General features: G+C 49.2%; 3 protein-coding genes across 7 annotated transcripts in view; 2 read left to right on the forward strand and 1 right to left on the reverse strand.

The window, feature by feature from the left end:
- MAMDC4 (MAM domain containing 4) overlaps window positions 1–10,490 on the forward strand; it is a 31,904-nt gene extending 21,414 nt beyond the window's left edge. Inside the window, exons 19-29 of the mRNA XM_014602664.3 lie at window positions 443–573; window positions 943–1,162; window positions 1,872–2,000; window positions 2,792–2,913; window positions 3,314–3,404; window positions 4,397–4,543; window positions 5,255–5,389; window positions 5,836–5,963; window positions 6,282–6,396; window positions 7,034–7,209; window positions 8,256–10,490. Coding sequence (XP_014458150.1) covers window positions 443–573; window positions 943–1,162; window positions 1,872–2,000; window positions 2,792–2,913; window positions 3,314–3,404; window positions 4,397–4,543; window positions 5,255–5,389; window positions 5,836–5,963; window positions 6,282–6,396; window positions 7,034–7,209; window positions 8,256–8,309 — 1,448 coding nt within the window. The 3' untranslated portion in view covers window positions 8,310–10,490. The remainder of the gene's footprint in view (window positions 1–442; window positions 574–942; window positions 1,163–1,871; window positions 2,001–2,791; window positions 2,914–3,313; window positions 3,405–4,396; window positions 4,544–5,254; window positions 5,390–5,835; window positions 5,964–6,281; window positions 6,397–7,033; window positions 7,210–8,255) is intronic.
- Window positions 10,491–10,779: 289 nt separating this feature from the next.
- On the reverse strand, window positions 10,780–16,546 carry EDF1 (endothelial differentiation related factor 1). The gene is made up of 5 exons (XM_006267558.4): window positions 16,436–16,546; window positions 14,604–14,655; window positions 12,809–12,969; window positions 12,190–12,283; window positions 10,780–11,337 (listed from the first exon to the last, which is right to left on the reverse strand). Exons 1-5 carry the CDS (start codon window positions 16,511–16,513, stop codon window positions 11,276–11,278), a joined length of 447 nt encoding a protein of 148 aa, XP_006267620.1. The 5' UTR covers window positions 16,514–16,546; the 3' UTR covers window positions 10,780–11,275.
- A 4,136-nt stretch (window positions 16,547–20,682) lies between these two features.
- Window positions 20,683–24,931, forward strand: part of TRAF2 (TNF receptor associated factor 2) — a 39,685-nt gene continuing 35,436 nt past the window's right edge. Inside the window, exon 1 of one of the 5 annotated variants that reach the window (XM_019475779.2) lies at window positions 20,683–20,753. In XM_019475779.2, coding sequence (XP_019331324.1) covers window positions 20,736–20,753 — 18 coding nt within the window. In that variant the 5' untranslated portion in view covers window positions 20,683–20,735. Of the gene's footprint in view, window positions 20,754–22,468; window positions 22,503–22,544; window positions 23,108–23,287; window positions 23,388–24,931 lie in introns of those variants that run through there. The other 4 variants (XM_019475780.2, XM_019475778.2, XM_019475781.2 and 1 more) reach the window with 4 other exon arrangements.

Raw genomic sequence — 24,931 nt, forward strand, 5'->3', positions numbered from 1 at the left:
CGAATGAGCTTTAGTTAAAGCACTCCCACAGTCTTTTTGAAAGGCAGCAGGGCTTAATACACATGATGGTGAGCTGTTTTAATTAGAGCGGCTGTCTGGAAACTGTTCTAATTAAAACACCCCCTGCCCTCACCACCAAGCACGCATATAGGCAGCCAGAGGTCCCAACCTCTGATGTTCAGTTTGGCCTCTTCTGATCTATGTGGGTCTCTGAGATGCTAAATCCCAGTGCCCACCTGCTCTGCTTGGAGGGCCTTGCTAAGAGTTGGTGTGCATGTGCTGCCCTGGAGGGACCCCTCCCTTCACCCCAGAGTGGTCTACATTGCACTGGGGAAGGTGTTCCCACATGGATGATGGTTTTGGGATCCTTTGGGAGGAGAGTGCTACAGAAGCCCTCCCTGCCCATCTTTGCTGGCTTCATAACTCTTTGGTTGGATCTCAGGCACGTTGAACCTCAAGATAAAGCATGACGGGGAGGCAGAGACAGTGCTCTGGACCAGAACAGGAACACAGGGCAGTGCCTGGCACCTGGGATCTGTAACGCTCCATCACCATCCCCAACAGAAATACCAGGTAAGGCCCCCAGGCTCTGCTCAGAGCCAGGAGGACTTGAAGCTTGCTGCCTTCTAGGGCTATGCTTTGGTTCCTAGCCTGGCTAGGGGCAGACCTGAGGATGCCTCAGTGTCTGAACAGCACTGAGCACATGACTGGCATTTAGACAGAAAACCTCTAGGCCCAAGGCACAGAGCCTAGCTCCAAATCCCCACAGCACTGTCAGGCCCCCTTGGCCTTGCATCCTCCATCAGACCTTGGGGGTGCTCTCTGGACCCACTTTGTCCCTCTCTGGGCAGGCCAAGGCAGGTGACATGGTGGTGAGTATGGCATAGGCATGAGCTGGTGGGGCTGGTGCTCAGTGCTGTGTTCCTTCTCTCTCCCTTCCAGCTGATTTTCGAGGCTCTCCGTGATGGATACCTGGGGCACGTGGCCCTGGACGACCTCTCAGTGAAGCCTGGCACCTGCAGGGCGCAGGAGCACTGCTCGTTCGAAGCAAGTGCTTGTGGCTTCACTGCCAGCGGGGAGCATTCATGGGCAAGACAGAGCAATGCCACCGGCACTGCAGTCACTGGCCCTTCCACCGACCACACCACGGGCACGGCCAGAGGTAATGCAAGCTCCATGAGCCTTCTCTGGGGACATGGGGCGACTCCTTGTGGCCTCAGGTTCTGCAGGGCAGCTGCTGACTCTCTCTAGCAGCCCTATGGGCTTTGGGGATCCTCTGCCCTTGTGGGCCTCTGGACTTTGGGAAGCAAAGGAGGTGGGGTGAGGGCAGGGGCTAGAGGACTGCTTTCCCATGTGTCTCTGGGACCAGGCTGCCATGGGAGCTTACACCCAACATGCATCTAGCTCTCTGGGTTTGGAGTGAGGGTGGAAGCAGCTGTGTGAGCAGCTGGAATGATGCAGCAGGGACTGAGCCAGGGTGCAAAGCCCAGTGCTGAATGGGGCGGGGGGGGGCAAAGCCATTGCCAACATAGCAAGGATGAGTCAGGGTCAGATGGGGCCTGGCAATCAATGCAGGGTCGTCCAGGGTGTCTCGCTGCCTCCCAGCAGCTCTGAATGTCATAGTGCAAGCTGGAGGTTTTCAGGGCATCCCCCTGGAGTGCCTACTGCTGCCAGTGCCTATGGAGACCCATTTATTCACTGGCTTTTCATCACTTGGGAGAATCATCAGGTCCCCCTTCTTGCCAATGGAGGGGCCAGCAGAGTCAGGATGGGTTGATTGGTGTCACTGCTGTAGCTTGTGCTCAGGAAGCCAAGTGCCCAGGTGTTCCAGTGAGCAGCTCCTGCAAAGCTGGTGGGTTTTTTTCTTTCAGGGTACTATATGATCATCAATACAAGCAAGAGCTCCCTGCCCCGTGCAGCCACCCTGGCCTCTGAGCTGTATGTGCCCTTGACTCGTACCCAGTGCCTGACCTTCTGGTACCACCTGAGCACAGACTCAGGTGAGCATGGTAGCCTTGCCTTTGCTTCTCCTCCTCATTCCTGCTGTTGGTCAATGCAGAAACACTGGGCAGTTGATGTGGCACAGACATGTGTCTGGGGAGGAAACCTGGCTGAAGCACAGGCCTGAGAGTTGGGACTCCTGGATTCTGTGCACAGTTCTGGCGCAGACTGGTTGGGGGTGCTGGCAGGGCATGATCCTGCCCCTTTCCAGGGAGGGCTGGGGCACCACATTCTGAGCTGCATGGGTGTCTTCCCTGCTGTGGGGATGGGGCCACAGAAGAGCTACCTGAGAGCCAAATAAAACTCCTTCCCAACAGTCACTGGGCCAGACCAGACTCTGCCTGTTTTCACCTAGGGATGGCTGGAGCTTGCTTTGGCCACTCTGGGCTCTGCTCCAACTTATCTGGCCAGTGGCTTCTGGGAGTGGCCACAGACCTGGCATGTGGGTTCTTCCTTATGGTGGAGCCTGCGCATCTCTGAAGCTCTTTGCCTCTGCTGGTCATGCAGCATAGCATTGTTAGCCCCTGGGTGTGGTGATGATAAACTCAGGCAGGTCCAGTGATAGGCCTAGGCTCTGTGCAGCAAGTCCAGATGAACCCAGGAGACCCAACTCCTGGGGCTGTGCTCTGCCCACGCTGTTTCTCTGGAGGAGAAAGGGTGTTTCATCAGTCAATTAGTGCTATCCCTGCAATGGGTTTATCAGTACCATAGCTCCCTTTGGCCCTGGGCAGGAACAGAATGGTCTCTGGTCACCCTTGGGACAGGTCTTCAGCCTCTGGGTCTCATTTAGGTTCCCTGAACATCCACATGGAGGAACAGGGTGCACGGAGGCGGCTGTTCAGTGTGAGCTCAATGCAGGGGGATGCCTGGCACTATGGCAGCGTGGCTGTCCAAGCGGATGGGGAATGGAAGGTGAGACAAGGGGCAAAGGGGTCATCTGTATTGCAGCTCTGGGCTCAGGGGCACTGAAGGCAGCAACCTGCCTGGCTCTGGACCCAGGCTGGGTGGGATGCTGCCATTGTAGAGATTTGAGCTCTGGGACCAGAAAACTGGCCATTTCTGCAGCTGCTTGTCAGAGCAGAGCAGAGCAGAACAGAGCAGAGCCGTGCCGTACCATCAGAAGTACTTCATTGAGCTGAAAAGCCCCAGCAAAGCTTCTCCACAAGGCAGGGTTGGGACTGGGGCCGGACTGTGCTCTTCTGCCCAGCTGAGAGAGAACTGATCCAGGGGCAAAAGTCCTATGAGCTGTAGCACTATGAGTACTCCTTGAGGTGGCTCCTGCATGACCCTTTACCTCTGCATGTCCTGACAGGTGATATTTGAGGCAGTGGGTGCTGGCAGGGAACAGTCCTACATTGCACTAGATGATCTTCACCTGAAGGATGGCAGCTGCCCGGAACCAGGTATAGCCTTAAACCATGCCCGAGCTCCAGCCTGCCCCAGGCTGGGCATCTTTGCTCAGGAGGGTTAGGCCAGACACAGTCAGTTTCTGAGTGGAGAGATTCTGTGCTGCCAGGGCCAGGATGTGACCCATCAGATCTGGGTCATCCCTTTGCAGAGGCAGGATGTCACATGCCCCCTGCCCATGGCAAGAGGCAGCAGATCATAGCTGGGTGGCAAAAGAGGGGTCATGAAACTGCAACCCCTCCCCCTGCGTAAAGTGTTTAATCAGTCCTTGGATGTGACCTCAAATGCTCCAATCCCAGTTGCTGCACTGTTGCTCCTTTTCCCTTTGGCTTGAGCCCAGGGTTACATTTTGCTGAGCTATTTTTGTATCCAAGGAAAGCTAGGTGTGTAGCTGGCTAGGCCAGAGCAGCCCTGGACATCATGGCTCAGCCATCTTGCCTTTCCCAGGCTGTCTTGAAGCTTAGTGTTTCAGACAGCTACTTCCTTAATCTTCTCCAGGGTCTCAGGGCAGTCACAGGAGATGCCCACAGCTGGGGACAGTGACTAGGGCTGTGAGTCTCTGTGCAGCCAGCTTGGGGCAGGGGATTGAAATGGTACTGCATGCGGTGTGTATTGTATAACCACCACAAAACATTTGGCATTGGTCGCTGTGAGGGGTAGAGCAGGGCAGGGCAGGTGGGATGCGTTGATAGGTCTCCTCAGCTCACTGCCCTTGGGTGGAGGTTAACACAGGGGTCTCCCTGGACTCCAGGCATAAATAAATGAGCTGCCCTGTGTGCCCAGCTAGGTCTGGGACAGCTTCCTTCTGTCCAAGGGGAGCCCATCGTCCAGGGTTAGGAATGACCCCCTGTGTGGAGGGTCCAGCCCTGCAGTCCTGCCTCAGGCAGAAGGGGCCTGGTCCTACACTCTGTGGGCAGAGGGATTCTGGTGAAGTGCCACCCAGCCATGTGCTGCTGTTGCAGGGGCAGGTGATTTTATTCCTTGGCAGGTTCGTGTGACTTTGAGTTGGACACTTGTGGCTGGAGCAGCTCCTCTGACCCCCATCTGCGTGGCTTTGCCTGGGGCTGGAAGAGCGGGGTCAGCCCCTCGAAGTACCCAGGCCCCCAGGAGGACCACACGTTGGGCACCAAGGAAGGTGAGAGCATGCCAGGATATCCTGGCCAGGTGCATGCAGATGCTGTGTCAGTGAGGCTCAGGCTGAGGGTGAAATCACCCTCCAGGGAGTCTGGGGGCCCATGGGAGGGACCTTACCCTGTCCCTCCCCTTAGAGGGGCTGGTGAGTCAGTATATCCCAAACCCCCTCTGCCCTGCACTGATGGCCTTGCAGTCTTCCTGGCAGTGGGAAGGGAAGCTAAAAGGTGGGGTGGGATGGGGGTCAGGCTCAGAGTGGCCTGGGAGGAGGGGAACTGGTTGATTTGGGCTGAGTCTGACACAGACCAGTCTAGGGGGAGATGCTTACTTGGTTCAGGAATAGGTCTGGGGCCATAAGCAGCCCAGTGACTGCCTATTGGAGGTGGTTTGCATGGGGTGGTGCAGTCTCAGGGGGAGAAGGGATCCTGAAGGGATCCATCTTTATCCCCAGAGCAGGCACAGCTCAGGAAGCAGCAGGTTCAGTATCCCCCACCCCGTTAAGCCACCACCACACTTCACTTCTGCCTGGCTCTCAGGGACCATTGGTGGGGAGGGGGTGTTTGTGGAAGAGGATCTGAGACCACTGAACTTAGTCTGCCTGCCCAGGAGTTGGTGGGGGTGACATGCTGGTGGGTAGGTGCTCTCCCAGTGAGGGGGAGCAATCTGGCCCAGAGGCCTGTTCCTGCCTGTGCTCACCCACCCCTTTCCTTTGTAGGGCACTACGCCTACTTTGATGCCAGCGTGCTGGGCCCTGGGGGGAGCAGGGCCTTGCTGGTGAGTGAGCACCTGCCTGCTACCACAGGTGCCTGCCTCCAGTTTTGGTATCACATGGACTTCCTGGTGCATTTCTGTAAGTGGTGCCAGGTGCCCTAAGTGCTGGAGAAAAGGAGTGGGGTGCTCTGGAGGGGCCTTGGGCTTGGCAGAAAGAAGGGCATGGAGAGATGAGGGATCCTTCGTTCCTACCCTGCTTATAGATCCAGCTGCTCAGGGGCTTATGGTGGGCAGAGATTTATGGGTAATACTGTCTCTGGCTAGGCAGCTCTGGGTGCCAAGTGCCCAATAGGACTCATCTGTCTCCAGATGGCAAGAGCTAGGGTGGCACTGAGCATGGTGTATCATCTGGCTTCCACTTCCTCCTCTGTAGGATGGGACTGGCAGGGCATGCTGGGGCTCTCTGCCTCATGGTGGTGAGGTGCTGTGGGGGCCCTGACTGGGAGCAAGGAGCTCAGGAAGAGCAAAGGCTGAGCTCCCACTGCCCACCTGCATTGATGTCAGATCCCCACATCTCTGTTCCAGACAGCGGAGAGCTCAGGGTGAAGCTGTACAGCCCGGCAGGGCAGCTAATGGTGTGGAGCACTGGAGGGCACCAGGGCCAAGGCTGGATGAACAGGACAATCCCTCTGCAGAGCCCTGAGGAGTTCCAGGTAAAATCAGGGCAGGCCCCGTCTTCACTTGAGATGTTTCATGGTCCTGCCACTGCCTGTCCAGCACCATGGGAGACTCCCACCCTGCTCGCTCTCTTTGCACTGGGCATTTGCTAACAGGGCAACAGGTTCAGTGCCCAGGTTGGGAGAGGAAGGCTCGCTTGCAACTGGGTGCTGATGTCACTGCTCCATCCCCTTTCAATTAGGCCCAGAGCCAGTAGTCCCATTCTTCCTCTCCCATCCCTTCCTGGGCATATTGCTGCTGCTCACCTCCGGTGCATGCATGGGGCTCAGGCAGGATCCTCTCTTGCCCTGCAGATTGTCTTTGAAGTGACTAATGGAGCGTGGCCGATCGGAGGGACCATTGCCCTGGATGATGTCAAGTACAGGGATGGACAGGGTTGCAATTTGGACCGGATGCTCCCAGTGGGAGGTGGGGGCCTAACACCATAACAGCTTGGAACAACTGTTCTTCTTTCCTTGCAGTAACTGCCCCTGAGCCCAGCCTCACAGGTCCTCAGTCTTAGTGCCTATTTAATGCGGGGGGTGCCTGGGTCTAGAAAGTGAAATGACTCACCCTAGTCTATAATGGGGCTTAGAAGCAGCACTGGGATCAGAGCCCAACCTTCCTGTCAGTCCACACCTTAAGCCCCAGAACACACTTTTTCTGACATTCAACCTCCTGTTGCCTTTCGGTCCTTAAAACAGAGCTTTAGCACACGCTAGCTCCCTAACACTGCACCTTGTCCACTTCTGGGGAAGGGGAATTGGAGGGTGCTCTTCTTGCCTTGCATGGGGCAGTCCAACTGGGGAACATGCGCCATAGTGTGAGAAGGGGTGTGGACAAAGCCAGCGGCACAGGTAGAAAGCATAAAACTGAGTGCTCAGGCCCAGGACAGGCAAGGGCCTGCTCTGTCCTTAATGTTGCTGCTGCGGTCATTTAGAAGCTATTTGCTGACCAATAGCTGAGAAGGACCCATCTATTGCAGCTTGACCCCATGAAGCCCTGTGCCAGGGCTGGTGCAGGGTCACTGTCTCTCAGCATGCTCACCACTTGCTCTTGCTTGCAGACAAGACTCCTACCAAAGGCTTTTTAGCAGCAGTGGCAGTTGGCAGCATCCTGGCCCTCATAGTCTTAATGGCATTAGCAATGAGTCTACGCTATTGGCTGAAGAAGAGTGCGTCCTTGAGTAGGACAGAGAACAGCATCACCAGCCCAGGCTTTGACAACATCACTTTCAGCGATGTAAGGAAACTGTTTGGGCCATCAGTACTGGGCGAGGGCATATTCAGGGGCTTTTTTAAAGGTCTTGGCTAGTTGCTGCCTATTGGAAGGCCACACAGAGAAGAGTCTGTGCAGCTAGCCCCAGCAAGGACAGGGACAGCTTGCCAGCTGCCTGCACTGCATTTGCACATAGGTTTATAACCTGCATTTGTTTGGTCTTATAGATTCTGGCAAAACATAGAATCACTTTTGCTCTGAGTTTGCCATTGTTATAAGGCAGCTGATGAGTTTTGTCCTCAGCCAGCAATGCTAGTGAGTCAGCAGCTCCAGACATGCTGGAGGATGGCCCAAGCCCACCAGCCTCTTGCTGGCACTTCAGCTGTAACCCAACTCTTAGAAATTGGTTATGGACGAAGAGATGGTGGAGCATACTGGTATCTCTGTCAGGCCATGCACCACTGGCTGTTACACTAGAGCAGGGGTGTCAAACACATCCCATGGGCTGAAGCTGACCCACAGAACTGGTCACCTGGCCCACAGACTTTGTCTTGACCCTGGCTGCAGTGGAGGTACCCAGGCTAGAGGTGTGGTCTGGGTCCCCAGCAGCACAGTGAGAACAAGCTCACTGCTGCAGCTTGTTTCCATGGTAGCAGTCAAGCTCCTGTGATACTGGGTGGCTTTCAATGGTGGCATTGGGGCTCCAGTGCTGTGCCTCTTGCCTTGGTGTTTGGCTGCTGCTGTGGGAAGCCTTAGTGTTTCTGGGGCTCTAAGGCTGCAGCTCTCACCTGCTTGATTACCATGCGAGTGAAAGCAGAAGCCCAGCACTGTGGTTCACAGTCTTAGCAGTATCCAGCTCCCTTCCCTTCCAGTATCTAGCAGGGACCAGCTCCCTTCCCTTCCTCCAGCCCATGGACCTGTCCCACAGAACTCATCTTGCCTGCAGGGCCAGATGACTTTGACATCCCTGCTTTAGACCTCCCCTACTTGACTTGGAAGCAGTAAGTCCATTTCCAGCTAGATCACAGCTGGGCTAAGTGCAACTAGTTTATATCCCCTTTATTTTTCAGGATAGCATCATTATATCCCAACGGCATAAGGAAGGGGAAGAGATGAATGACTAAGCCAACACTACCAGCTGCTTGCCTGGTCTAGCCTCATACTCCTTTGATTTCCAAGGCTGCTCTTGAACCTGAAGCATTATGCACACTGAATCAAATAGGAGCCACATATACTTGTCTCAGCTGCAGGGAAGTAGACAAGCACTGTATTCTCCCCTGCCTTTTTGAACTCAGCTGCAGGGAAGTAGACAAGCACTGTATTCTCCCCTGCCTTTTTGAACTGGGGAAGAACATGACAACAATGTTGTCCTGTATAAAGTGAATTTTCTGTAGCACAGTGAAGTAGTCTGCCAGTGTTAATCAGTGTCTGTTACAGTATTTGCTAATGCGAAGATCAAAATTCCTCTAAACTAAATCAGGACATGCATAAACATCTTATGTTTTTATGGGTAGCTGCATCCATGCAGGTGTGAATACATGTTCATTTCATCTACACAGTTATAAAGTGTTTGTTTTGGAGTAAGCTGGGGTATTTGTGTATCAAACTGAGTTCTTGTGCAAAGACACAGCAGGTATTATTTTCATAAACCAGCTAAGACCACATGGTCTAGATGTAATTGCCTCCAGATGGATATACAGCTGGCTGAAAGACTGGCTTGACTAGTTATCCTCTCCCAAATTGGACACCTAGCCATAGATAGCTCAATTGGAGTCTTACAGAAGTCCAACTCATGTCTACTCTTAGCAAGCTGGAGAGTGGGTCACTAAATTGTGAAGGACAGGACCAAAATTCAAGTAGTGGAGAGATGGTCTGAAATAAGGTAAAATTGAATACAAGTGCAGTGCTGTACCTTGGGTATATGCTCTCCTCTTCCTAACATCAAAGCAAGGATATCTGGCTAGCAGAAGCACACAGCTGAAGAGGATCTAGAAGTTTAGTGGATTGAAGTGCAACACATTTCAATTACTGTGCAAATGGTCAAATTCCAAATCTAGGAGATTAGGACAGTAGGGAGCCAACTTTTTTGGGAGTGGTGTGACAAATTAGCCCCACACCCTCCCCAGATACCACTTTGATCCCATGCCCAATCTGCAATGCAGCCTTCTACTCCCTCCCTGATTTGCTGTTTTTTGCCCTATCTGCCATCTCTCTCTTCCCTGATTGGCTGCATACCATGCACAGGGTGCCTGTGCCACTTGCGTCAAAGATTGGCCACCCTTGGATTTGGAGGAAATTATTTTGCTCTACTTGGCACCAATGATGCCTCAGCTGCAGTTCTGAATCCACAATTACACACCATACCACTTGAAGAAAGATGTAATTAAATGGGCAAGTCCAGAGCAGTAAGAACTCTGGTTACTTTTCTGAAGGCTCTTTAGTTGAAGGAATGCCTTTTCAAGTCATTCACAGAAAACACCTTTGAGATGGGAACCTTAATCTGCAACTCTGTGAGAAGCTTCCCATGTAACCCTGGATAAATTGTAAGCCATAAAAAGTACTTAGGCTCAGCATCACCCTGCTTAATCTGTAAATTCTTAGCCCCAGGAGGGGAGTCCACAGCCCTAAGCATGGAGCTTAAACTTCTTAGAGCCCAGTGCCTAGGAACTGGATAAACATGCAGCTCACCAAGTAGGTGTGGGGCACAAACTAGCCAACAGAAGGAAAAACTCCTACTGTACTCCGCAGCTTGAAAAGAGCTTACCCAAACCTTATTCTGAGACTTAAGTGCCTAACCTATTGCTTTTGAGGATGGAAGACTGAAACCCACTCTTGTCTCTAGGTGCATGCACACACACACACACACAAAGATCTGCCAGTGCTCCAGCCACCAGGCTGATGTGGGAGATTTTATTTCAATACTCTTCAGCACAACATTTCAACTTCAGATTTCCTTAACCTCCAGATTACAGGCTAGTCTAGGTAGGATAGATATTGTCCACCTCCCTGTCAAGGCATTTCTTTCTTTGCAGCAGAGTAAGACAACAAGATGGAATATAACTCTAGAGTCCACCTATTTTCCTGGTGAAGGCTCTAACGCAAGGCTTAACACCTAGTTCAGGGGGACTACCCATGCATTTTGCATTCAACAGGGGCGACAGTAAGAGATTCCAGTCTTTGCTCTGGGGTCTAGAACCTAGGACTCCCATCTCACTGCTCTCAAGTCACTCTTTCACTGTGCTACACAGAGCTAGAATCAGCACTGTGTCAGGGGACTCGAATCAAGGCTGTTCAGAACAGATCATTGGTGAAGTGTGATGCTATCCACAATCTTTAGAGCCGAAGAACCCAGGAAGAGTAAGTTACCAGAAGCTGTGAAAGAAGCCATGGGGTCTAGTGAAAAGTGTAACAAGACTAAGTTATACGCCCAGACCTAAAGGGGAGTCAGAAAGGCAAGACCCTCCTCAATCCATAGATTCATAGATGTTAGGGTCGGAAGGGACCTCAATATATCATCGAGTCCGACCCCCTGCACAATGGAAGACTGAAAACAGTATCAATGGGAAGATCCAAGGAGTGGCTATGCCATCCAACTGAAGGGTAACAAACTTTATTATAGATCTCTTTAAAACAGGCTGGAAGGAACAAAGAGTCATTGTGATGCAGTGACTGAGAGTCACTCATTTCCATTACAGATATGACTAACCCCCGCCTCTCCCAAACTTGTTACAATATCCCACCCACCCCCAAAGCTGATTCAATTAAATGATCCCACTTCAGATCACCCAAGTGTCTTAACAGTAGCTGCTTCTAAAACACCAAGATGCATATTTTTTTTCTGGCGAAGTTAGATGCAGTATTTTTGGGTTTAGTTCCTCAATCTCTGGAAAGGAGGAAGGAAAAACAAAATCAGGAAAAATCGCTTCTTTAAATTTGCCTTTTTACAGCAGGTAGAGATTCTGCAGATTTCCCCCCCAAGCAAGTCTGAAACCCTCTTGTTCAGCTTGGCAATACGAAGAGAGATTCTGGTGGTTAAGGAGAACCAGCCAGACGAGATCAGTCTGAACAAACTGATTTCGAGGCTTTGTTTTCATTTCCCTTTTGGACCAGCTTCGAGTGGTTTTCCAATATCCTTCCCACGTAGCTTAAGACCTGGAACGAAACAAAGGAGACATCTTTCATCAAGAGAACTTGAGTTTTCACTACACACCAAAATAAGATCTGAATTTTTAGCCAGCTAGACATGAATGAATTCAAAGTGCTTGGGGTAACTGACAGTAAAAGACAAAAACCAAGGAGAAACAAGGATTATAGCAGAAGTTTATTTGCAAGGCATGATTAGCAGGCAGTTCAAAATTAAAAAAAAAAAAAAATTAATCCTAGTTCAGGTATCTGGGCTAATCCTACATGTCCTGGATAATCCTTGCCAGCTATACCGTTGGCCAGAGATTGACACTTTGATAAAAAAAATAAAATATTCCTCATCCCAGAAGCATCACTCTGCTGCCTAAGCGTAAATAACTACAGCCATTCCACATAGTATTAGCAGCAACTATAGCCTATTAAAATTTTTGAGGGGCAGTTCTCTCACTTGCAGGCTACCAGATTTCAGATTCAGTCTCAGGCCTTGAAATGCCCCATTATGACAGCACTTTTCTGGAGGGTACAAAACAAATCCTAGGCACTGACCCAATCTAAAAACTTTCAGTTCCTGCAAGGGGATGAAAGCTTAAGCGTTTTTGTTTCTGGATCAGCTGGCACTTAGTTTTAACAGCAGATGCACCTTGAGAGAAACCACACAGGATGCTCCATGAAACAGCAGTGGCTCAGAATCTAGAGCATCACACCCCTGGAGCTACAGTCCTAAAACACTAACTGTTATCTTATAGAGTGTCAGTTTGTTACATGAGAAGCAGCTAAATATACATGCCCATTAAGGGAAACGATCCTTCCCAGGCACTGCAAATAGTTTAGATATGTTGGGAGTCTGTAAGTAACACTTACCGATGGCCCTTTCGATCTTGCCCATAACCTGATTATTGGGGATTGCTCTTCCAGATTCGTAGTCAGCAATAACTTGTGGCTTTTCATTGATTTTCTAAAGAGAAGATGTGCTTTAAACACATCAGTTCAATACACAGTAAACATTCAGAAGCACAAACCCAAGCCACCCCATATAACACTAATGACAAGATTATCTCAGAAGTACAAAAGCCTTATGTGACTACAAACTAGTGCGGTCCAAAATTACGACAGGAACGCCATTGTTCAGTAGCTCAGACAGAGATAAGACAAAGCCCCAAATCTGCAATTACTAGGTGAGGGCTCATTTGCCTTGACAGAGTAAGAAACATTAAATACCCACCCACTTGCCATATTTGTGCTCACAGTCAGTAAAGAATATTCACAAGTTCTAAACAGAGTCCACAGGTCCATCATCTCAGCTGCTAATTAAACTACTGCATTAGGCTCAAAACTTTCCATCTCCTCTCCAGCTTGATGCAGCAAGATAGGGGACAAGCAGCTGGTTTCACACTGCTTAAGAGTGCCACATGCGCTCACACTCAGACCAGGGCTGGGGAGAAGCAGGAGTAAAGGCTAGATGAAATCAATTAATACTTACTGTGGCCAAATCCTTTTGGGTCATGCCCTTGCTCTGTCGACCCTGCTGGATGACTTTGCCTACCTCAAGGGAAACTCTGTCATGGTGTAACTCTTCTGTCTCTCGGTCCAGCTTGGCTGTATTCTTAGTGATAAAATGCTGTTTGTTTTGACCTGCTGCCCCTGCCATTCAAAACAAGAACAATGAAAAGGTAGGCTTCAGAACTGTACTGACAGGATGAGTATTTTCTAAGTCTCAGCTCCTACAAAATTTGGAAAACTTTCAGGATTTAACATCCCAATTGTTGAAGTGCCCATTGAACTGAATCAAGTCCTTCTGCATTTTTTGAGTGAAATAGCCAAAGAAACGCACGCATCGTTGTCCTGCTCTTGCACACTTCTAAGCATATAATGGAAGGTTGTTTAGAATGGTTGACTTCCTCTCAGCAGTTCAGCTCCCATACTTCAACCCCTAAGGCACTTCAAACATTTGAGGCACGCAGGTTTTAAAAAGGTGATTTGCAAAGTATTTAACTACTGAATTTGTACACATTTATCTTATTTACAATTCACAACAAAAGCCTGAGAAGGCTGGTTTCTGTTGTTCTAAATACAAGTCAACTGTAAAAGCTCTACGGATTTTGCTGGTGGCATTGACAGTCTATTTACCTTACTGACAGGGCAAGCATGTTAAAGGTGAAAAGCTTCCCTTACACAAAGTGTTTGCTATTGACATTAAGGTCAGCATTTGTCAGATAAATCTATGGAGGCATCAACATTCCAAATAAGAAGAGTGACATCAAGAGGAAGAGGTGAAAGCATGGAGGGAAACAGATGCTTAAGTTTCCAATTATCACAGACTATCCCAGACCTTATTTTCTCAATATAAGAACACATGCAGAAAGAGACCTTGAAAAACCCACAACTCAAGAGCCCCATATTTTCTCCTCTGCATGGTGCCATTAACAGACAAAACACCACATTGAAGTCTTAAAAGTTATTAGTACTTTCCTTGTGCACAGAATAGTTTTGCAGACAGTATGGTGCTTTGGCACTCTACAAGACACTAGCTTCCCCAGCCCTCAGCTTTGCCTCTGCAATATTAGAGGCTGGTCAAAGTTTCAAGTGAGAGTAATTTGATAATTTGTAATTCAAGAAGAGTTATACTAGGTTTTCTTCATGATGCTCAAAAAGTATCTTTACTTTTTATAAGAAGCCTGGCAATTAACAAGTATAATCTATCCAAAAACTGGTTTGGAAAAAATGGATTTGGCTGTATAGGTGAGTAGGAGGCACTGACACGGGATTAAATACCATTCTGTACACGGAAAGCTGGCTGCAACAAATTATGAAGCTATGACCACTGTTCTGCAGATTGTCTGTACTGAGATTGAGCTTAATAACTCAAGCTTCCTAAGTAGTGACAATTATAAAAGTCAATATTCACCAAAGCTTGCAAAGAACTTTCCAGTTGGTCTAATAAAAGATATCACATCTACCCAAAGAAGTTTGTCTATTCAGCAAAGTGTGTTTTGTTTCAATGTGACAAGGAGAAAGAAAAATTACCATGGTTAGTTCCACTAGTAAGCATACTTCACCAGGACTCTGTAATATTTCCTGTCTTATTTTGTTGCATGGATCAGTTAGATCCTGAAACATTAGCCCCAATGAAATGAGATGTGTTTAAGTCCTGCCTGTTGAACAATGATTTTTACAGCACAGAAGCTGTCATATCATACTGAAGGCAACATGCTTATTTATTATCCTGAAATTAGGTGAAAGCACATAACTGCTACTTCCCAGACAGAAATACATACATTTCTTGGAGGTCTCCACATCTTCTCCTCTTCTCTGAGCTGCTAAGACTGCCTGGAAAGAAGAAAATTTAACTTAATCAAAATTAGCTGCACCACCATAAAGATATAGGCTTCTGTTTAAACAATCGGTGGATGACTCTTACTATTGGAAAGTAATCAATCTTTGTTATATAGCCAAGCTGCTAACATGCAAATCCTCCACAAGCATGTATCCAGGCAACCCACAATAATACAGCTACGAGAGAGAAGGAAGAAAGTAGCTTACTTTGGCAGTTGGAAAAAAGATTTATGAGGTTTAGTGGGAAAATCGTCCTCATTATTTAGACATTTTGGATATACTGGAGAAAGACTGGAGACTGTGTGGGTGTGAATGTCCCTGCACCTAGATTTTGAGGCAGGACAGGCAGAACAAAATGCTTCCATGAACAAGAAGTCGGTAGATCTATAGCCACAAAAATGAGTCAAATCTCACATAATCAGATTGTTTTTTTGTTTGGGCTCATCTAGTCATTCTGTCTAGTTAAAGAATAACTGCTTGTTGTCAAGCACTAATCTTGCTAGGAATGACAAGTGCATAGGAACAGGGGCGAAGGTTGTAGCCGTGTTGGTCTAAGGACGTAGGCAGACAAGGTTCATTGGACAAATCTGACATCTTTTCTTAGACCAACTCAGGTAGGAGTGCTCTCTCTGCCCTCCTGACTTTAGCTAACAGTCGGACCATTTAGATGCGAGACATCACTTTGCTCCAAGGCAGAGGTTCTCAGAGCGTGGCCGGCGGACCCCCGCTGGTCCACCAGCTCCATTTGGGCGATCCGCGGAAAGGTTGTGGGGTAATCGAGAATATCTGTACTCGCAAGCTGACGTTACTGATCTTACGACAGGAGCGGTGCACTTCGATCAGCGCGCCCTCTAAGCTGCGCGGCCGTGCCTGGCAGCACAGCACGAGTGTGCCTGCAAGGCCGCGCAGCTTACAGCGAATGCTGGCTTCGATTTGTACAACAAAAAAAGAAGTTTATTCAGCGGTCCGCCGAGACCCTCAGCAATTTTCAAGTGGTCCATGAGAAAAAATAAAAAGTTTGAGAACCACTGCTCTAAGGTATTAGAGCAGATCTGGTTGTTGTTTGTTTTTTTTTAAGTAAGCTATTCCCTGGTCAACCTTATTTTCTGGCTATTTCTTTATGTAACCTACAAACCAAAACATAGCGAGCGCTCGTGACTCAAACCAGACACAAGTTAAATAACCAGCCAGGCGTACTTCTCTTTACTGACGCCAAAAAACCCCCTGCTCTTGTTTCAAGCTGGAACTTGAATCGCTGGTGAGGAGCAACAAGAAAGATCAGCAAGACAGCACTGAATTTTCTCCACGGGACAAAAGCGACGGGGGGCTAAAAAAACCAAGCCCACACGCGCGGGCTTGCTGCAAAACGGTACGATCTGGGCTCCAGCCCAGCAGGTTGCATCAGCCAGCTGCTTTAGTGGCCCGGGGTTTTCAAAACCACCCGCCACTCTTCAAGTCAAACGGATCCCTACCGAAAACAGCAGAACCCTGCAAATACATAAGAACGGGGAGGGCTCCAGCACGAGCACGAGCACGTCCCCGTCCCCTCGAGTCCGCCTGACTCCCGCGGGAGCCCGGGGCCTGTCGCGGGCAGCGGAGGAGCTGCGTGAGTCAGCAGCAGCAGCGCGAGGGGCGGCGCCGGGGCGGGGGGGGCTGTTGGGGGGTCGTTGGAACGGCCGTTAGAGGGGGGCGTTGGGGGAGAGGGGTGGGAACACCCGTTGGGAGAGGGAGGGCGCCTGAAGCATCGCGGAGAACCCGGCCGAAGCCCCCTCACCTGCTTGGACTTGGCCTGGGCCGCGCTCGGGCCCTTCTTGCGCAGCACCGTGACCGTGTCCCAGTCGCTCTCCGCCATGGCCCCGACTCCGCCTGCGCCCTCCTGCGCCACGGCTCCAGCTGTCGCGGCCGCCTCGCGGCTCATTCGGCGCTCCGCTTGCCACTCATCCCCTCCCGGTCTAGCGATTGGATGAGATAGGCGCCTGGGACCGCTCGGAGAGGTTTATTGGACGCTGCCCACGCCTGTCGTGGAACGCGCGCTCTTAGTGGCGGAGAGACACCCGTGCAAGGGGGGTGGGATTTTGGGAGCTTTGGCCTCAATGGAGTTTGCCTTCCAGACCAGCCCGGTCACTTATTGTTGACGCTTCGATTTCCTATAGGGTAGAACGAGCCGTCCAACAAAGCTGTCATTTATCTGATTGGCTTGTGTCAACCTCACGGAGGAGATTGTTTTTGCCTTTCTGATAGGTTGTTTTGCACGTCACTAATTCAATGGCATCCAGTGATTGGCCCAAGTAAGGGCCAGTGATCAATCTTGCCCAATCAGCGGCCGGGTCGTAAGTGCGGGGAACACCAAGCTGCATGACCCAGGGAGTGGTGGTGGCAGGGGCGGAATTAGGTGCCGCCGCGCATGCGCAGTCCCCGGCGAGCGGGCCACGTGGGGCACTCCACCCTCGTTCGCACGTGGCCGGTGCCTCGTGCCTCCACGGTGGACTGGCAGCGGTAAGCGTCTGGCTTCCGTTGCCTCTGCAGTGGTTAGGTCTGGGCCCAGCCTTAGCCCCGCAGAGCCCCCTCTTCCTTGTTTGATCTCCCTGGCAGACTGTGGCCTACGCGGTGTGCCGGGATCAAGAACTGGGTCAGTCATGATAAAAGGCTTGGGCAGCAGCCCAGATGTTCTCTCCTAGGAGAACAGAAGATTTGGAGCGATAAATTTGGCTTGCCGTGTTGGCGCTGCTGTACAGGTGGATGGTTCAGATGCCCTTGGAAAGACATTGTGAAATTTACTGAGTGCATCACTACTTTGAGTCCTGGCAGCCCCAGGCAAACTTTTAGCATTGCCCTTCCCCCTGCCCTGTTTGCCAGAAATAATAATAATAATAAAAATTACCATTTTGGGGCCCACTTTCTGTCCGGGCCCTTGGCAGCCGCCTTGTTTGCCCATGTCTGTGTCTGGCTCTGACTGAATGCTAAACAAAATACACGTCCTGTTCAGCCATGCAGGGGCTTTACGTGGCTTCACTGCAGATGAAAGTGTTGCAAGCTGCGTTGTCCCACCAGCACCACCCAGATTTGATTTTGATTCCTTGAAGGAAAAACAAGAGAAACTTGGAGAAGAAGAGATGACAACTAAAGAAAAATTCACTGACATGAAGCAAGAACTGGCATTGAGTATTGGGCAACATTCAACAAGATGATTATAGTGCACGCGGTGTTCTTGTGGGGCAACGTACCCTGTTATAAACAAAGAAAGTTATGTTCTGAGGGGTGGAGGTTGTTCTGAGGGGTGGAGGAGGTTGGTCTGATGTCTTCTTGGAAGAGAGTCGGATTTGAGTGTTTGTGAAAAAAGTAAAGAGTGAACCTTGGAAGAGCGCACACCAACTGCTGAAGCTTCCTTAGCCTGACGAAGGGTTTTTGAACCCAAAAGCTTGCTTAATAACTATTCTCCAACCATTTGGGTTGGTCTAATAAAAGATATCAAATTCACCCAAGGAACCTTGTCTGAGTGAACCTTGGAGAATTCTTTAGCAAAATGGTTAAGTCAGCAGGGGTGCGAGTGTTTCCAGAGGAAAGGATGGAGCTAATGTCTTCACACATGAATGTTTCTCCAGAACAAAGTGAAAGGTGTGTTTGCCAGATCTGCTAAAATGACAAGATCTCCATAGAGTGTGGCAGGACAGCAATGGAAGTGGACTCATTGTACACATTGCATAATTTAATTTTCAGAAGCAAAAGGTTCTGGTTTTATGAAAGACAATATAGTAGTTATGAATACTGTTTAATGTGGCTTCTGGTCTTATTGACCTTGTTAAGCAGTTTCTGAAGTTGCCCTTTTCAAATATATTGGATTCATACATGCCTACACTAACAGATGAAATAATGCCATTTGTTATTTGAGATTGTGACTATAAAGGAGATTTTCATTTTCCCATATGCTGATATTATGTAGTTGCCCTAGCCTGAAGGGCTGGTACCCATTTGTTGCTGAGTAGGTTGGGGGTGGCCCTGGCATGAGTCTGAAGAAGGGGGTTCAGATGCCTTTCAAGCTCTGCTCCCATCCGCCTAGCAGGATGCTACAAGAATTGTGAAAGTATTGGCAGAAGGCAGACTAGTGACTACACTTAGGCTGATGCTCAATCCTCCTAGAAGTCAACTGGCAAAGGGAAACATTGGAATTAAGGCTTTTTGTTTAATTCTTGCTTCACGATACACAGAGAGAAGAGCTGGAAAGACTTCCATAATTTATTTTTTCTGCTTGTATTTATATAATTGTAACTCAGGGCGCATCTACCTTGAAACTGGAGAAGGGGTCTTTTAGGACACATGGGGAACCAGGAAAGCACTGTGGAAGAGAGACCATCTTTTCATTTGGTGTTTGCATAGTACCTCAAACAATAGGGCTCTGATCCATGATAGGACCTCCTCAGCACTGATGCAATGCTACAAATAAATATTACCACTGCTACTGATAATACATGAAGTCTTGAAATGGAGAGTGATTTTTGGCTGCTTAAAAATCCTTCATTTTTTTGGTTTCTTTGTTTTTTTCTTAAACCCCATATAGCCCTAATAGTCTGGAGAAAAGCTCTCAGCACTTCAGACGACCCATCCTGGCTCTTTCAACTAAAGGACTGACAGAGTTCCCAGGCCACACCTCTCAGTTTTCCAAGGAACTCTTCAGAAAAAAACAGAAAACTATAGTTGGCATTTCTAAGGTAAATAAGCTGAAACAACCCCCTTAAAATCCTTCTCTATACCCGTTTTAAAAATGTCTATATATTGTAAGACTGGCTGACTTCCAGTGCAGCAATAGAACATCCCTTCTTTGATCACTGTGCCCCCTCTCGAGGGCCAAGTCATCTGTTTCTGCAGTGGTACCTGCCTTTTGGTAGCTCAAGAGATTTAGGAAACAACGGGGGGGGGGGCGGCAGGAAATGTAAGTCCAGCACCTTGGGTGAAGTTTCTTTCCTATTCTGTCCTGCAGCAGTTCTGTCTTGTGGCCAGCAGATGGCAGGTGCAATATCACATCAACAAAGTTACAGTATTATCAGCTGTCCTGATGACTATTCATGGGTCAGTGATTTGAATAAGTGATCACTTGAGCTTTCCTGGCTGTCAGCATGACTAAGTCCTGGTCTGTATTGAAAAGGTGGCTGTGATGTCTGTTCCTGTTAGGGTGGTGGGGAAGTGCTTGCAATTATTTACTGAAACTATTATACTAGGAAAATCCCTAGCCTGCAAGCAGTTGTTCCACTAATAGTGGCCTATTGCATAGTTACAGTACTCCCCTTTCCAAGCAGATACAGTATGAAGCAACCTTATAATGGTATAACGGAGGCCATATTAGTTGACATAATTAAAATGGTACAGCTTTCCCATGTAGATAGACCCAGAGGGGTAGATCTTTAACTCCAACTTCAGTGTATATTAGCTGAGAATCACCTTACAAATATAGTGTAGCTCTGTGAGAATATCCCTAAAGGTAGAGTCAAATAGTTAGAATCAAAGAGACACTGTCGTATTTTGAGCATCTGTTTTCAGGCATGAATATATTGGCAGGAAACATCACCCTTTGGTGCCAGTTTTCTGTGCTTGTTGTCAGGTTTGCCTGCTAATGTTATTTATTACTGCCATCACAGCTAATACCTAAGGGCTGTAGGGCACTGGAGAACTTGGTCTTGTGGCATTGGGACTTGGCATATTTGGCACAAGAAAGGCTCAATAAAGCCTGAAAGTCCCTTCCACTGCTCCAAAAGGCTTTTGATTTGCTGGGCTGTTCCCAGTGATTCTCCAGAGGGAGTCAGGGAGATGGATGAAAAGAGCTGGATCGTGCAAAAAGAGAGCACATTGTATACCAAGAGAGAAAGTCTTCCCAACAAAGCCAAGTTCCCCTATGAAAAGCACCCTGGCACTGACCTTCCTGAGTTGGAACCGCCACGTGGCAATCATTTTCATTTCCTTTCTCGGCTCATTTTAAAATGAAACCCCCTGCTGACTGTCCTCCACTGCTGCATCTCCTTCCACTTTCTGTTCTAAGCAAATGCCTCTGAACAAGGAGCTGATTTTCTGAGCTGGCATGAGCTATGTCACTTTCCTCAAAGGTATGTGAGGTCTTGATTTGTTTAGGGCAGTCAAACTGATTTTGGTTAAAGAGCCTCAGACTCTCTGTTCTCCTTAGGCTTTAACAGACATGCTTTGGAGTTGGCTATAAAATGTTTGTAAGTCATAGAAGGAGGGTCAAGTTGCCTGTTGTTCTTAATGCAGGATTTAAGTGATGGCTAGATTATCTTAAGCTGGTGAACGATGGTGTATTGTTAGCCTATAAGCAAAATTCACTGTATACCTATGCAATAGGCGGTAATATCAGTCACAGCCATGATTGATGCACTACAAATGTAGTTTATATAGAAGGTTCCCACAACTACCCTACTAGTAAACCTGACCTCGTTTCAAGTCCTTAGTCCTGCAGTTAGTGGTAGGGAGCTGTGTAATTTAGATACATGTTCATTAAAACCGGGACTGAGACCAACAACTCATTTCACAGAGGTCATTGACTTATAACCACTGTGAATTTGAGCTGGATTTGAACTTCTTATATTAGGATGAAAGGCCATTGAGTTGAATGTAGAGTTTCACCTTAAGTGAATGTAGAGAGCTTGATCAAGTCATTGTGAGGCTTTCTGTTGACATCACTGCACTTTGGAACGGGTCCAGACTGTTCTCAAATGCAAAGTAAATGCTCAGAAATTGTGCAGGGGAAAGGCAGTATCGTGTTTAGTGGTTATAACACATGACTGAGCTCAAGGGCAAATCACTTCAGTTTTCTGCCTCAGTTTCAGTAAAATGGGGAGTAAATAAGAATCTTAAATCACTTGGATTTTGCTTGTAAGGGGCTGAGATCTCACAGTGGTGATCCTGGACAAAAGGAAGCCCCAGTTGCTATTTTCAGTCCAGCCATCCCAATTGACACTAACAGACCCTGTGCATCTTATTCGCGCCCCCCCCCAGCAGCATCCACAAGGGAATTGAGAAATGAAACAGAGACCTCAGCATTCACTTTCAGTCTGCCTAGTGAGCATTTCTCTTGTGAATACTGCTGGTAAGAGCTACAGCTGTGGCATGAACGCAGCGCTCTCCTCAGCATTTTGCATGAGCCGATGGATTACCGTAAACGCGGGGAGCGGAATTTCTGATTCTGCCTTGACAAGAAGCTGGGAGGGGAAGTGCCGTAGCGAAAAAGAAGCACTATGAGTGGTTGGGATTTTCAGAAAGCTGCATTCACGACTGATGTCTGTGCCCCGATTCACACGGTATGCCAGGCAGTTACAACACAGTAAAACGACAGGCCCAGCCCCGAGGCGCTTACAAGCGCTGTGAGGGGAGCATCTCCTGTGACGAGCAGGCACGAAGCAGTGTCTTTTGGACACAGATCTCCCCTTTCCCTGTGAGGGCAGTGGCTCCCTTCCCTGCATCCCAGGCAGGGCCCACTGCACACCTGCCACACTGGGAAGGCTCTGCCTGATCCACCCCTGGCCACGGCTTAGAAAAGGGGGAAGCTTTGTAGACGGTTGTCTGGGGAGACAGGCCGCGCTGCATGGGCACACTGGTACAGCCGATGCCCCCAGGCTTCCCTAGGCGAGGAGATGGGAACGCTGGCAGACAGCGCTGCTAGGGCAGGGCCAGGGGCAGAGGCAGGCAACGCGCGGAGCGTCGCGGCCTGATTAGCTCAGTCCCTTCCGGCCCGGCGGAGGGGGCGGGGCCTGTGCGGCTCCCCCCTCCCTCGGCCAATGGCGGCCCAGAGGCGGGGCCTGCGGGGCCGCTTCCGGTGTGGCGGCGAGCGGACGCGGCTGGTGAGTCGGGGACACGGGCCCGGGGCGGGGGGCGCGGGCCGGGGACTCAGGTCCGCCCCGGCTCGCCCAGTGCTGGCAAGCAGGAGCCGCGGGGCCAGGGCAGGGCAGGCCTCGGCGGCTTCGCCTCTTGTCCGGCGGCGCGGACCCGGTACGAGCCCGGGCAGGACTGGGAGGAGCGGGCGGCTCCAGCGCTGGGTCCCCAGCGGCTGCCCTGGCTGCTCCCCTGCTCCTCAGCCTGCCGGCTCGGGGCCCTGGGCACGGCCAGCTCTTGGGTTTCACCCCGCTTTTGATTTTTGTTTTTCTCTTCTTTTCCTGTTGCCAAGAGCTGGGGGGTTTCTCACGCGAGCCCCTGGCAGCGCTCGCCTTGCACCAGCAGGCTACGACCTATTCCCCCGGCGGTTTTGGTGCTCTTGCAAGGACCTCAAGCTGCCCAGCTGAGCGTGGCTGGCACAGCAGGGTTTGACCAGACTTCCTTCAATCCACCACATCTCTCTCTGTTGTTTGCTAGCCTCCTTGGTCTCTCATTTCTTCGGTCGCTGCTTCTGTTTTATATTGTGGAGATGTCTAGTACAGGCACTGTTTTGGCAACGCTTCATCCAGCGCAGGTTTGTGTCCATAAATACTGCCGTGACTATGACCCAGAGTGCTTTTAGCAGGGTGAAAACTTGCATTTTTAAGTTACTCTGCTAATGAAGGGCTTGGTTTATAATTGAACCAGGCCTGGGGATTTCAGGCTAGCTCTGAGTCCCAGCCTCTGTGTGACCCAGCGTACCTTGTTCTCAGGGAACACCTCCTTCTCAGAAACTGTAACCTCTTACTACAGCAGTGCTCCACTGGAAAATGGAAGTGGTTAACAATGCAACTGTGACCCAGCAGTATGCAATGGTACGTGCATGTGACTGTCTTGATAATTTGTCCGCAGTTGTGAAACTTGTGTGCAGAGAGCCTAAACTAACACTTGTTTCGCCACCGTCAGATGAAAGCACCAAAGCCTTCTTTGTCAAAGTCTTTTTGAACAGGTTGATTTGAAAGAAATATACAGATACTGTAGTTGTGTGCACCTGAATATAGACAGAAGTGGTCCCCCACGTTTTTTTCTTCACTTAATTTATTTCTAGAGATTGTTCCCCATAGAGGCTGGGTGCTTTTTCGAATTGAATATTAACACACATCCTCATGAACAAACTTGACTGAAACAAGCTTCCCCTTCTTTTTTTGGATGTGGAAATAAATGGGCACTACGTTGCTGTTGTGCTTTTATATTGTTGGCCTGTCTTTGTGTGCAGACTGCAAGAGGCCTATAAAGCAGTATTATTCTTAACTGGTTTGTAGTGTGTTTCATCCAAGTATTATGATGGGTTTGAGAAGCAGGTTTCTAGCTGCATCTGTAAGGACAATGTCTTTTGGTGAAATGCAGGTAATCTTTATATAAAAGCTGGCAGCCCTTAATATACAGTTCTTAAGAAAAGAGAATTGAGCGTAGTCTTAAAAGTGGATTTTCAGTGAAAAGTCTGGAGGAGCCACGTATACAGGTAATGTCCTTAATAGGAATCTTTTGATGACTTCAAGCAGTAAGGATCTTGGTTTTACTTTGCAGTAAGGTGTAGCTCCCTAGGACCCCATTAGGTCAGTGGTTAAGTAATAACCTTTGGAAAGGAATGCAGGCTTAGCTAGACCATTGATTTTTGTATGAAAAAAGGAAGACCAATGTGATCATGTAGTCCAGTGGGGGGCCAGTCTCTTTCGCAGAAGTGCCACAAATTAGTCCTGCATGCTCCCTTAGTACCATTCCCTTTCCCTGCCTGATACCCACCTCTGCTTTTGGTATCCTGTCCTGTGCTCTTTGACTGAACTCTTGCTCTGTTTTCAGCTCCCTGCCCTATCCACTGCTGTGCTGTTTGTCTTCTCCCTGATCTGCCCCGTGCCACACACACTGGCTGCTTGTGGCTCTTGTTACACAAGTTGAACACCCCTCATCTAGTTTGACATTTGTGTCCCAGGCCAAAATATTTCATCCAAGGCTTTGGTGGGTGATGCAATTATGCTGCTTTAAAGGGGAGGGAGAGAATTAACCATGGTCTAGCTTAATTCTATAACTATTTTGTCTGCTCCTGTCATCCAGTAAGCAGAAGAGAAATGGCAACAATATACTAGCGGTTTCATTCAGGGGTTAATTATTCCAGTTGAGCTTTTCTCACTGGGATAAGAATGTACATGTTGGTTACATGTGCTCCTGAGCAGCAAGTCTCCCCCACCAATAAAGCAGCATAATTGTTTCATGTGTCTGCTCCCCTGGTAGTTCCTGAATTGAGACTGTATCTCTTGGTTGAGCTAGGGCATAGCTGTCCAACTCTTAAGCAGCAAAGGACCACACAATCTGTGGGCCACACCAGAGGCGGCTACGTACCGTGTGCCAACATGAGCCCCGG

This window comes from Alligator mississippiensis, chromosome 12 (genome assembly GCF_030867095.1).
Source record: "Alligator mississippiensis isolate rAllMis1 chromosome 12, rAllMis1, whole genome shotgun sequence".
Lineage (NCBI taxonomy): Eukaryota > Metazoa > Chordata > Crocodylia > Alligatoridae > Alligator > Alligator mississippiensis.

Coding starts and splice junctions, on each gene's coding strand:
- EDF1 (XM_006267558.4), bottom strand. CDS start 16,513: ATGGCGGAGAGCGACTGGGACACGGTCACGGTGCTGCGCAAGAAGGGC. Junction 14,656..16,435: donor CCCAGGCCAAGTCCAAGCAG/GTGAGGGGGCTT, acceptor TCTTCTTTCCAG/GCAGTCTTAGCAGCTCAGAG. Junction 12,284..12,808: donor CCCAAAAGGATTTGGCCACA/GTAAGTATTAAT, acceptor TCTTCTCTTTAG/AAAATCAATGAAAAGCCACA.